The sequence below is a fragment of the Ammospiza nelsoni genome, chromosome 1, assembly GCF_027579445.1.
Source record: "Ammospiza nelsoni isolate bAmmNel1 chromosome 1, bAmmNel1.pri, whole genome shotgun sequence".
NCBI classification, from domain to species: Eukaryota; Metazoa; Chordata; class Aves; order Passeriformes; family Passerellidae; genus Ammospiza; species Ammospiza nelsoni.
The window spans coordinates 26320077-26332877 of NC_080633.1; the positions used below are offsets into that span (position 1 = coordinate 26320077).

Sequence of the window (12801 nt, forward strand, 5' to 3'; positions counted from 1 at the left end):
TTGATCAGTGAAGAGTAAAGAAAAGGGAGGCAGAAAAAATAATTCAAAACAGTGATTATATTTAAACATGAATGAGCAGCCATAAAGATTTTTATGGAATTACATGGTATCCCTTTCATGACAATGAAATGAGAACCATTTATATCCAGTTCCAACTGCTTGTACAACTGCTGTTGTATCTAGTAAAGGGCTTCAAAATATCCATGACACATTTAAATTACCTAAAGGATGATTAACTGCACTTAGTTAGGTAACTAAATTTAAGCAACTAAATATTGTGGTATCACATTGTAATTTTGTTGGGGGTTTTTTTTGTTTGTTTGGTTGGTTGGTTTGGTTTTTTTGTACACAAAGTACAGAATTAAAACTCTACTTACAGCTTCACCTTTGTCACCTTTGTCAGCTTTTGGTCCTTCGGGTCCAGGTGGTCCAGGTAGTCCTCGGTGCCCCTAAACACAAAACAGGAAGTCAGAAATCATGCCACTACCTGAACTATCACAGTATAAAGAATATTAACAAATATGTAAGGAAGCTGTTTAAAATATTTTTGAAAACATAGAATACCAGTTACCAGCTCTTAAAATTCGTTCACAAAGTTCAGGAATTGCTATGCTTTTTAAATTGTGGTTTCAATTGAATTAATTAAAAATTTAGAAGAATAAGAATTCTTATTAGGAAGTTGTTAATTTCTGGATTTGTTGTTGCAGAGAGAAATTTCCAGAGCATTGACTTTGTATTCAGCCCATACAAAGTTAAATTTATTTTCAAAAACAAACTTTTATCAGTTTAGGGGTAAGTCTGAGCAATAAGAACTGAATTCAGAATACTGAAACACGATATGCCACCCTTAAGTTATATGTGCACATTTTGCACTTCCAAGTAATCACATTGGTTCTCTCATACAGTAAAGCAAAACTTCATTCTGTAAGGGAAAGTAGGAAAAGAAAGAAATACAACAGTTATAAGAAAAAGAGCAGTCTAAAATGCTCTCTTATCAAGAGACAATCACTCCTTCTGTTGACCCTTCCACCAACTCCCACTAAAGGTTTGTGCATCTGCAAAACCTCAATGTTTCCTTTCATGGCCAGACAAGAAGCAGATAGCAAACTTTTCCTCTTTCCTCACTCCAGTGAGAGTTTTCCTGACCTTTTTTGAGAAAATTAGCTGAGCTTGAAACAGGCTGTTCACAGAACTCAGGAAGAAAACATGTTGCTTTGAGGGTATGCTGCTGCTCTGTAGTGTAGATGCTCACGTGAGAGCACCAGCAATGGAAAATCCTCATGGATGTGTGTAGGTCCCTCTGAGCACAGTATGGATATTGTGGCTGTACAGAGAGAGCTGCACACCCTTCGCTCTGTCCCACAGAACCAAGAAATGTCAATACACTCTATGAAAGAGAGCTGCAGAGATCTGTCAACAACTTCTTGAGTGTTGTTAATGTACATAGGTACAACATATCCTCAAGAATGATTACACACAAATATATGAGTATTTCCCTGTCTACTTCGGTAAAAGGAAATAAAGGAAAATGAAACTACAAGGGACAGAAAACCGTTCTTTCATTGTGCATTGTGCCTGTAATTTTCTACAATAATATAATACTCCAAGAAATCAAGAAGAGAGACCAGTTAGCAGCTCAGACCTCAGCACATGGTCTGTCTGAATACAATGTCCATGTCTGGACAACAAACCAGCTTGTATTTTAGTAGGGTATACAGCTAAAACAAACTTTTGGCCAAAATCTCCTGTCCCATGAATGTCTCTACCATAGACACAAATAATGTATTCTTATTAACCAATTTAGTCCTATCAGAAAAATCGAAGAGATGTTTTAAGTTATACATCATAGGTTTAGGCTAGCAGGTAGGTAAATGAAGAAAGACAAGGTAGGCTCAATGTTCTGGGTAAGATGAAACCCTGAAATTACTTTAGATGAAAAATAGATAGTGATCCAAGCATGCCTTATGCCTAAGTAAATTTTATAAAGTAGGTCATTCCTGTATGAATCATGTCCATTCTTGAACCCAATGGGAGAGTTTCACTGAGAGACTTTAAACAGATGTTGACCACCAGATTCAAACTGTGTCAGCTCTTGAAGATGTCTCTTCATGTCTCCTAAATTTCAAATGATGGAATTTCGATTCACCTCTGTAAAAATTTAAACAACCAGCATGCTTCTAGATCATAAATAGCTTTATAATGGAAATTCAATTTTACCTCTTCTTGATTCTTAATATTCATAGATCTTAAACTGTGAATAAAATGAGAAATGTTTCAGAAATGTTTGATAATATTTTTATTTAACAAGAAAGGAAAACATAAATCATGGGTTCATATCTGTTTTTATTTCTAATCTCACTACAGTAAAAAACAGCCAAACAGATGTTTTCATTTAATCCCAGCAGGCCACTGTAAATATCAAATACATACTAACACATTCTCTTCTGTGAGAATTGGGATTTTGTCATGTGTCTGGGCTAGCTATTAGTAGCATAACCATAAATGCAATAAATCTACTTAGGTCAAATCTACGGCCAAATCTTATATAAGAAACAGTTCTCCAGTCCAGATTATGTTGTTGGGGCTTTTTAAACAGTCACACAAGGAATGGCCTAGAAGCAATTCTGAGATTACTGCTTCCCACAGTTTTGTGGTGTCTGGAAGAGAAAATCACAGTGACTCATTCCAAGTCAGTGCACTGGTAAGAGAGTAAATGCCCCTGGTGCCACAGACAGTCTGCTAAATGAATTTATCTGCTTTTCCACCTTTCCAGGGCAGGTTCTATAGTGTAGCAGTGTGGTAAAATGGATGGTGTTTGCTGCTGCCTTCCTGAAAGCATCTTCTGAGAAAACCACTTGGGCAAGTACAGTCACTCAACCCACACTCACACCACAGCTAGGTCAGCCAGGAAAGAGGGAAAGGGTCTCTGTGTAGAGCTCCAGCAAGGTTTATTGTAGAGTCATGCCAAAGCAGTCCAGGGACAAAAGGCAAACAAACTGGGCAGGGTCCTGGGTTATGTATGGGGTCACAGCCAGTCATTTGGGGGCACAGGGGCAGAACAAAGGGCAGGGCAAAAGGCAACGACCTATGGGGAAAGGGCAGATTAACATAACACCGCAGAGCATCAAGGGAGGAGCCCCCTTCGACTCTCCCTAACCGAGAGGCATTCTCCAAGGCAGTGGTAAATTCTTCCAGGGCAATATCCCTGAAGTTTCTCTAATAGGGCAGGGCCTCCACACTAAAGCGGTTTTCCAAAGTAATGATATGAAGATAGTTGCTTCTACACCCTTTCAAAACAGCAACAAAAAATGTATATAAACATAAATCTTGCATCCATGGTGATTAAAAATGAAATTAAGCAGCTATTATAATCAAAACCTAATTGATTAAGGATACGACTGCACAACTAAGTCACATTCATCACTCCTTTTTATAAGAATAATAGAGTGAAGTAATTTCTATATTACAGACAAAGGAAATTTGGAGTTTTCAAAAATCAGAAATAAAAGTTTCTGAATGCTTCAATGTGCTATTCAGCATCCTCTGGTAGAGGCACTGGTAGAACTGTGTCGAGCCAGGAGTAAATACCACTACTGGTAAAACATTATCATGCAAAATCTATTGACTTAAGTGGCTTTACTTTGAGCTACATTGTGTTAGGTTGGCATACACTAATTGATTTCTGAATTTGGGTATATTGTCTAGATTTCCACAAAGTGAAGTGATGGAATTGAGCAGAATATTTTATGTGCAGACATGGTAAAGGAAAAAAAAGGTTTCTGAAGAAGGTTCCAAATTTTAGTCTGCAAGAGAGATCATAAGAATGGTACCTTTCCCTAAAATACTCCCTTATCAGAAGTGGCAGAAGTCTTAGAGAAAGTTGCAGCCCAGATGAGAAGTGACAGAAGTACAATATGATATAAAGTGTGTTAGAGGGGAAGAGGTGAATTTAAAGAACTGTGTTCCTGATGAAGACTTCCTATGGGAAGTTGTAGGGTGAGGTACACTGGACTAGTTACCTATACAATTTTGTGTTTCTTCTTTGTAAAGATAAGAAGTTTATTTTAAAAATAGACATAACATGGAATGATGGAAAAGTTGAAGAATTAGTGAATTCCTTTACTTAAAAGGTTCAAGTGGTGTCTATATTTTCACAGGAGTTTTGCATATGTCTCACACTTATTTACTTTTTATCTTTTGTCTAAAAACTCCTACCGTTGGTCCCATTATTGAATTTCCAGGATGTCCATCATCTCCTGGTGGTCCCTGGTATCCTGGATCCCCCTATGCAAAAAGAAACATATTCAGAATTATATTAACTATATTCAGTTTTAACTTCAAAAGTTTTACAGAGAAGAACAAGTATTCAGTTCTTTCTTACAGAGACAATTTTTGAGCTAGGTAACATGAAACCAGTATTTCTAGAGGAAGGTTTCACTACCTTGATTCTGACCTCTTTCACACCTCTGCTTCACCCCAGCTGTGTAAAAGAGTTTGTTCTACCTTGACAAATAACTTGATGGCTTTAGTTTTCAGATGAAGGCTGAATGTCATAATTCACTTTGAGAGCCCAGATGCACCTGTGGCTCCTGCCTGCTTTTGCCCACAAGCAGGCTGCATAACCTTGTTTCTGTCAGAGCACAAAGAGAACAGCAAGGAAATTCAAAGACTAGTGCTGAGACAGAGTATGTCTAGAAAGCCTATAGATGCAATGGCACAGCACTTCAAAATTGCAAGTTCCATAGTCTGAAGTCTCAGGAAGAAACTCGAGTTTTCCACAAATATCACACAGCTCAACTCTTTGGTAACAGCTCTGTCAGTGGCTTTCCGGGAAAGCAGTCAGGCTTAGAACTCACATTCCTTATGTTAACCCTTCATGGCACAGAATTTGGCTCCTTCTGGTGTTTAAACTTTGGAAACAGATGTTTCACTCTACATTAAGGAACTTACTAAGAAAATCGAAATTTGCAATGAAACACTTGCAATTTCTCAGTGAGAAGAACATGCAGTATTTCAGGAAACATTCACTAGGGAATGCAATGAAATGCTCTAATGCTCTAAACCACTGAGCAGCTGTAACCATGACAAAAAAATTTTAGAAAAAACAGCTTTCTAATGTCACTGTCACCATATTAATAACGGCATAATGATTGTTAAGGGAAATAAAACTCTAGTCCTCAAATGTGGGTGTAGCTTAAAAGAAATAAACTCCCAATGGACACAACCATGGCTGCCCAGGAGGTAAGACCTCTATCAATCACTAATCACCATCTCAGATACTTAGAGATGTCCCAAAAAGACCTCAGACTCCCAGAAATAACTCCAAGCTTTCAGAAACATTCTCTGCATTAGAAATTTATCATGTCTGTCTTCTCAATTGCTGACACCAGAATGTTTTAGGAACAAAATTAATAGTTATCATTGTACTTTCCATAGCTGAAAGATAAACCAGACCTGTGTAGTCTGTTACATTATTGATCAACTGTCCAAAACATAGTGGATATTTGTTTAAATCAAAGAAGTTATGATGGAACTGAAGAGACAAAGTTTTGAATATTTTTGAAAAATCAACTTGCATTTTATAATTACTCAAATGCTTGGGGTTTTTCCACCAGCTACTGCCCATATAAACCCCACTCTAAAATTTAGTAAAGAATTTCAAAAGACTCCTACAGACTTCATTGGGTATTGGATAATGACCCATCTGCTATGAAAGTTGCATGAACTGTACTGAACAGAATAAAATCATAGGAGAAAAGATAAGGAACTCTACAAAATTATTTTTCAGCATGAATTTATTAATGAACAATCTTGACTCCCTTACTTGTTTATTTAAAAATGCCACAGTAACTGGAAAAACATGAAGAAGGATGACTGATTTAATGAAACTTGTCCTCATACAAGTTGTGCCTTTTAGCATGTCACCTGTATTCTCCTCACATAAAGTTTGTCACATTATTATGGCTTGAAACCAATATAGGAGATATGAGCACCTCACAATCTTCTTTTTTTCTTCTACATGATTTTATTTTTACTCTAGGAATACCCTGAGCATTTTGCATTTTTGTCTTTTTTCTCCTCCATGCACAAGGAAGTCCAAAACTCATAATATCCCTCTGTGATGTCCTATTGCCAGACTGTATATGTCAGATATATTGTATATACCATACCCTACCTTGTACTTGTGGAGTGAGGCATATATATTTTTAAGGAAGAAGAAAAATGGGGATGATATTGCTTCAGAATGATACAATATGCATTATGATTCCCTGATTCTAAAAACTAACACCAAAGGTAAAAAATATCAACTCAATGTGAAGTTACATGACATATTAAAACAAGAATTATTTAAGTAACAAGAGTACTTTATTATTTAATTATCACTGAATTTTATAATAAGAATAATTTAAGTAACAAAAGTACTTTATTGTTCAAATATCACTGAATTTTCAAATATTTTTAAAACCTTCAAAGTTAGGGTTTTTTTGCTGAATCCACCTATTTTACTCAAGAGGACAAGTCCCAGATATTTCAAGTACATTTTTCCCATAGAGAAAATGAGATGGATGAAGCCCTAGCTATCTTGTACATGACAATTCATTTCAAGTAGGACATACAGGCCAGCTGTTCATTTGGAAGTGACATACAAACACTCATCTCAAAAAAACCCCAGCATATAACACCCTAGAACTATACATAAACATATTCTGGCAGGAGTTTAATGCCATAAGAAGCAAAAAGCATGGCAAATATGGAAAAAAAACACCAACTTCAAACTAATTAATTTCACAGAAGCGACCCAACCAAAACAGAAATCTAATAAGTTTTTGGGTTTTTTTAAACAAATGGCTTCAGGAGGAAATCATTATGTATCAAGTTCAGCGTGCTATTAAAGGTCCTGGCCCTTAACACTTACTGTTAATTTTTAATACTTTTTAGTCCTTATTTCTTAAATTCAGTATTTTTGTCCCTACAACAAGGAATTTTAAGTTCCTGAAACCAGATTCTTTTAATTTTGACAGAAATGTACACTAGAAATTTCCAATCTGTGGTCTCTAAGAAACATGTATCAGATAGTCACCTTTGGTCCAGGAGGTCCCCAAACAGATTGTCCAGGTACACCAGGGGGTCCTGTCTCTCCACGATCACCCTGTTACACAATGGTATAATGTAGACTTAATAGAGAGTTTGACTTTCTGAACTAAAAATAGCAACAATATAGATCTACCTGCAAAACAAGCAATATTGTAAAAAATACTTAAATCAACATATTGTTCTTATGAAAGCTGGTCTAAATTTAATGTTTTAAATAACTATTGGTTGAACTATGTATTTGAATTTTTTTAGTTTTAATTAATTTTTTTGTCTGGCTTACAATCCAATGGAATAACAAGAACACATATTATTTAAATTTCCTTATAATTCATTCAGAGCAACACTTACAAAATATTATAACAGAAATACTCATGGTTAGAATCACTCAGACAACTTTAGTTTAGCTTGCTAGTGCTCATGCATAACTATATGTAATTATATCTTTAACTATTCTTTTTCTCCTTGAGACTACTGTGTCATTTAGGATAGATGATGGAAATATTTCTGCTTTCCCTCTGTTCTGTTAAGTCTATAAGCATCAGATGCTTGAGAAATTTTTACACTGCATAAGCTTCATAGCTTTTTTAATAAAAATACAAAGAGAAGCATTACCATGAAAGAACAAGCTTACTTTTGGTCCAGCTGGGCCTATTAGTCCTTTAGGACCAATCATTCCTTTGGATCCTTTTTCTCCAGGGTCACCCTGAAGAAAAAAACTTTTTTTTCAGTCACAGTAAAGATTCATTCACAGCTGCAGCTACAGAAATACCCCAAACCACAACAATAATTATTAGCCCATAGAGACATTTAGATGTTCCACTCCAACTGAAATCCTGCTCATTTCTAGAATGTGACCCAAATGTCTCAAATTTTATGAAATGGGAGATAAAAGTTGTCTCTCTACTAATACATATTTCCAGACTTTTAATTTCATATTAAGATATCTAACTATTCTCCTAATTTCTCTAAGTTTCTCTCTCTCTATCAACACACTAAGCTAATCTGTCAGTTCTGAACTTTAATGAAAATTCTGTACTGAATTTTTAGGAAATCTCTACTGCCCTATTAACTTTAGTCTCTGTGTTTAGGGTCTGATTTTGCTGCACTTGTTCAGGCTACACTACACATTGCTCTCTCTCTTCAATCCTTCTAAGTCATCAGTTAAAATAGAATTGATACTTATGACATAATGAATGAAAAAGTAGGTCAGAAGCCAAACTCTTACAAAAGTCTGTACTATTTGCCCAGCATGCACATCAAGTCATACCTTTTGACCTAAAAGTCCTTTGCCAGGGGGTCCTTCTGGGCCTCTTGGACCTTCTTCTCCCTTTTCCCCCTAACAGAGATTAAATTATTAATTACTTTTCACATAGTTAATTTTACTGATAGACTTATGAGAAAAAATGCTTGCATAAATACTTTTCCCAAAAATGTCAGTAAATATCTGGTTATTTTTTTTTCCTCCAAAGAATAAAGTATTCTGTCTCTTAAAGCCCTGCAATCTCCTACATTCATAGTCCTTATTTTCACAGACATTTGTAATAGTGTCATTTGCAACTACATCAATCTTTTGCAGGAAGGATTCCATGCATATACTTATAAGAGGAAGAGAAATGCTTGCAAACTTAACAGAAAATGTCTTGATGGACCAATTCTGAGAAGTAATTTTAGACCAATCTATAGCCAGTGGCCAATCCAGGCTGAAAATATTTGCCAGGAACATTGCATTAAATAACTCAAAAATAGCCCACACAAAACATTCTATTAAGGAACATTACCTACAAAACATTCATGCATAATACAAGCCAGATTAGTATATAGGGATACCTGTAGGTAATTTAGAGAGTTAAAGGTAGATTAAAATGAGGTTAAAATCCCTTTCTGATTTGAACTGTTGATGAAAGGGATATTACAGAGCCTGTTGTTGATAGGCATCAGTCTGGATCCCACTATGGTGAGACACTGTCACACCTGCAAATAACTGCTGTAATATCACCATGCTACTCACTGTAGGCATCCAGCTGTTCTGTGCACTGCCCTGAATACCCAGGGTAGCTGCTCAGTTCTACTATTTTAACCTTCAATGGCTTGCAACAGGAAAAGTGACAACAGAATTAATCATCAGACTAAAGGCAATATGCAAGAGAAAAGACCAAAAACCCAGCCTGACCATCTGTAACTCTAACCCAACATTTACTCTTAATGCTGATGCACTTCTGATACACTGGAATCTTACTTTTTGAGCAGGGGATGATACAAATTTTGAAAATATAATTAAGTATCACCAGAAATGCTAATTATTTTCTCACAGTGCAAGGCTTACCACTTCAGGCTGGAGCTTGTCTGACTGGTATTGCACTTTTAGGTGACAAAAATGTGAAGCTGCATTCTTAATAGCAATATTTATTACTATTCAAATATTTTCTATTTAAAGCCCACAGTCAAAAATGCTGATTTGCTTACTCCAAATTATGTTTCGTTTATCAATTCTACATGTCAGCCAGCTGCTACCCTCTTGTAAGAGCTGCACAGTAGCTGTATGAAGGCACCTGGAATCTCAGCAGCAGTTAAAAATGCAAAGCACTAATTTTTGCTTACTCAGCGGCTCATTAATTTTGTAAAGAGTACAATTTAAAGCTTTCATTTAATTTCCTCTAAAATTACTATTTTGGCCACTCTGCTTTGCACCCCTCTAAATTACTGCCCGCCATTTTGAAATGTACGCTTCTTTTTCCAAATGTGGTGGAGTTTCTCCGAGATCCTCAGAGTTTCCTTTGAGAACATCAGCCCGGGGTTCAGCTGTTTGTGTAGGGTCCTGCACCACAGCTGGCAGCTTGCAGCCACAGCTCAGCACGCTGTGAGATGCCCTAAGTCCCACTGGTGCAGCATTGCTCCTCAGAGTCAGGAAAGACCCGAGCAGGCCACGAGGAACAGGCTAAAGCCATGAGCTGCCTGCTCTCCAGGGAGATTGTGACATGTGACAGCAGTTAGTTACCCACAAAAGCCAAGCTGCTTGCCTGCAGCTCAGTTGCTCATTCAGCTGGTAACCACTGTAAGTAGAGTTTGTTGGACACATCTCACCCACTTCCTTATCCCTGGCAAAAGTATTGGCATTTGCTTTCCTCAAGGGTGAACTCCACTGCAAATATTCTGTTCTTCCTTCATCACCCTTTTAGTACACCTTCTACATGTGGTAAAATATATTCCTTACCTTGTTCCCTGTCAACCCTTTCTCTCCCTTCACCCCCTTCTCTCCTGGGGTTCCTGGAAGACCTGTAGCTCCCTTACAGAAGAAAAAAATGTTACATCTGCTTATTTTAAAAAATCATTTATTCTGTAAAATGGATTTAACAGTTTGTGAAAATATTAATTAAAGATAAATAGTATTTTTCCTCAAATAAAGGTTGTTATTTCCAGTAAGTTAAATACTATATAAAGACACTAATTTTTAATACCCATAAAGTAAGTATTTGAAATTTCTCTCCAAGTTCCCCACCTATTTCGTAAATCTAGGACTTGTATTAAATAAATTTGTATTTATTCAGTGAATAAAACCATGACTGAATGCTGTTTGTTAGTCTGTGCACAATAACAATGTTATATGAACGTAATTCACTTGCTAAGTCAAACATCTGGGACTTAAAGGATGATTAAACAAAAATGTCCAATAATTGACTGGACACTAACCCCTCATCATTTGTACAAATTGACCAAGGCATTATTTTTAACATTTACCAGAAAGAGTTGAAAGAATTCATAAGAAGCAGTCCTGCGAAGCATTTCTTTCAAGATCCAAGAAAAAATCATTAAAAATAAGATGTATGTGCCACCTTGCCTGATTTTGGAAGCCCTGCTTAAGTCATTAAAGATATGGTTAACAGTCTTCAAAACGGCATCTGAAGCCAAAGCTTTAAGTTTTTTACATCTCTTCCAACACACAGGCAGTAACACTGACAACCCTGTTGACACAGACTGGCTTTTTTTTCCCATCAGAAAAAACAGGGGGACAGAGTTAGCAACCTTTCTAACAGGCCCTGGAAAGACCCCATTAATTTAGAAAAGATTAGGGGAAAACTTTGTTCCAGTTATGGTAGTGGCAATGCTTTTACAACCCTCACTGAAATTCCTTCTTATTTTGACCCCAGTTGATTTATACCAAAAAATCTTCTACTTGGTTTATTAGCAATTACTGGAAGAATTAAAAGACCATGTAAAGAACAATTAAAAATAAGAGCAGGCTCACTTTAATTCCTGATGAGCTAATTCCTGGAAGTCCTGGTTCTCCTTTTTGTCCAGCTTTACCTGGTTCACCCTAGCAACAAAAAGTCTTTAGTTTAATAGAGAAACACACTTTGGCGTCATTGACTTTTGCACAATCTAATTAACTGCTTACACAGAGAGGAGGATGTGATGACATTCTACAATTCTATGATCCTAAGTGGTCAAAATTTCAACTGGAAAATTATGTTCTTTAAAATCCCCTGTAACTTGTAGGACTGCATCTATTTTATTTAACCCTGCAGAGGGCAGAAAGTCAAAGTGAATCACTCCAACTTTATTCCTTATGCCTCAAAGCATTTTATTTTTTACTTTAGAGGACTACCTCAAAAACTCTTTGGTCCCTGAATGAAAAATGAGTCCAAATAAAGAAAAATCAGAGGTCCTGTTTAAGAGAAAGTTTTAGCCTCCTAATTCTTTCCTCCTGTAGCTCTAAAACAGTTAAAGAGATAGGAATTCCATTTTTCAATTTTGCTTTACCATCTGAAGAGAACTGGCCTACCACATAACATGTTTCACAGGTACCTATTTTTCTCTACATTAATATTAAATATTGCTGCTTTAACTGCTGCTTACATGCCAAAATTATACCCAGAATAAAATTACTGGTTTTCTCATGCTTTTTCTACACTGACTAATATCTTCCCTTTAAAGATCAAGGTGATTACTAAGAACACTTCTGATTTACAGTTCATCAGTTCATTCCATTTGGTCTTGTCATATTTCAGCAATTCCCCTTTCCTCGTCTGACAGTGTTCACTTGACACTGTACCACTAGAGGCCTGGGCTTTCACAGCAATAATTGTTTTCCTCACTTTTGTGTTCTCTTCCAGCTTTCCCTCCTTCTGCAGTGCAGGGTCACTAGGTACACTTTATTTCTTTTTTCTGTCGCAGTCTTTCTGTCTTTGGTTTCGTTTCTTTCTCACAACAACCATCGAAGGCTGAAGGCCAGGCTGAAGGTGTGGTGGGATTAGCCTGAAGTCTCAAAACCGTCACTGAACTAAAGCTAAACTGTTTGATAAAATGATTTACTTGAATACAGCATATATGTGGCACCAAACTCATTGGACGCTAAGATGTCTGAAATATCCTCTTCTTAAAAATATGTGTTTCTATGGAAACAGAAGTTCATATTCAAAAAGGCTAAGGGATAATTCTAAGCAGGTAGAAGCCATATATTCCATTTGGGGAAGATCTTGATAACATGGATGGCTTTCTTTCCAAGATTCAAAAGGAATTATTATCCCCACTAAAGTTACATTTTCTTCTCATCAAACACATTTTTGAAAAGCCTGGAAAAGATACTGTTTTGTGACAGTGCTGCTTTTAAAAAACAATGTCTGAACCATTACCTTTGGTCCTGGCCAACCAGAACCTCGAGAGCCTTTTGCCCCAGGGTTTCCTGGTGGACCCTGTGCACCCTATAAA

The 12801-nt window shown here is 36.5% G+C and overlaps 1 protein-coding gene across 2 annotated transcripts in view; it reads right to left on the reverse strand.

The window, feature by feature from the left end:
• Window positions 1-12801, reverse strand: part of COL28A1 (collagen type XXVIII alpha 1 chain) — a 58183-nt gene that overhangs the window by 22727 nt on the left and 22655 nt on the right. For both annotated transcript variants that reach the window (XM_059476223.1, XM_059476231.1), the window contains exons 17-24: window positions 12726-12794; window positions 11339-11407; window positions 10307-10378; window positions 8363-8431; window positions 7727-7798; window positions 7082-7150; window positions 4216-4284; window positions 378-449 (exon numbers count right to left, since the gene is read on the reverse strand). In XM_059476223.1, coding sequence (XP_059332206.1) covers window positions 378-449; window positions 4216-4284; window positions 7082-7150; window positions 7727-7798; window positions 8363-8431; window positions 10307-10378; window positions 11339-11407; window positions 12726-12794 — 561 coding nt within the window. The remainder of the gene's footprint in view (window positions 1-377; window positions 450-4215; window positions 4285-7081; window positions 7151-7726; window positions 7799-8362; window positions 8432-10306; window positions 10379-11338; window positions 11408-12725; window positions 12795-12801) is intronic.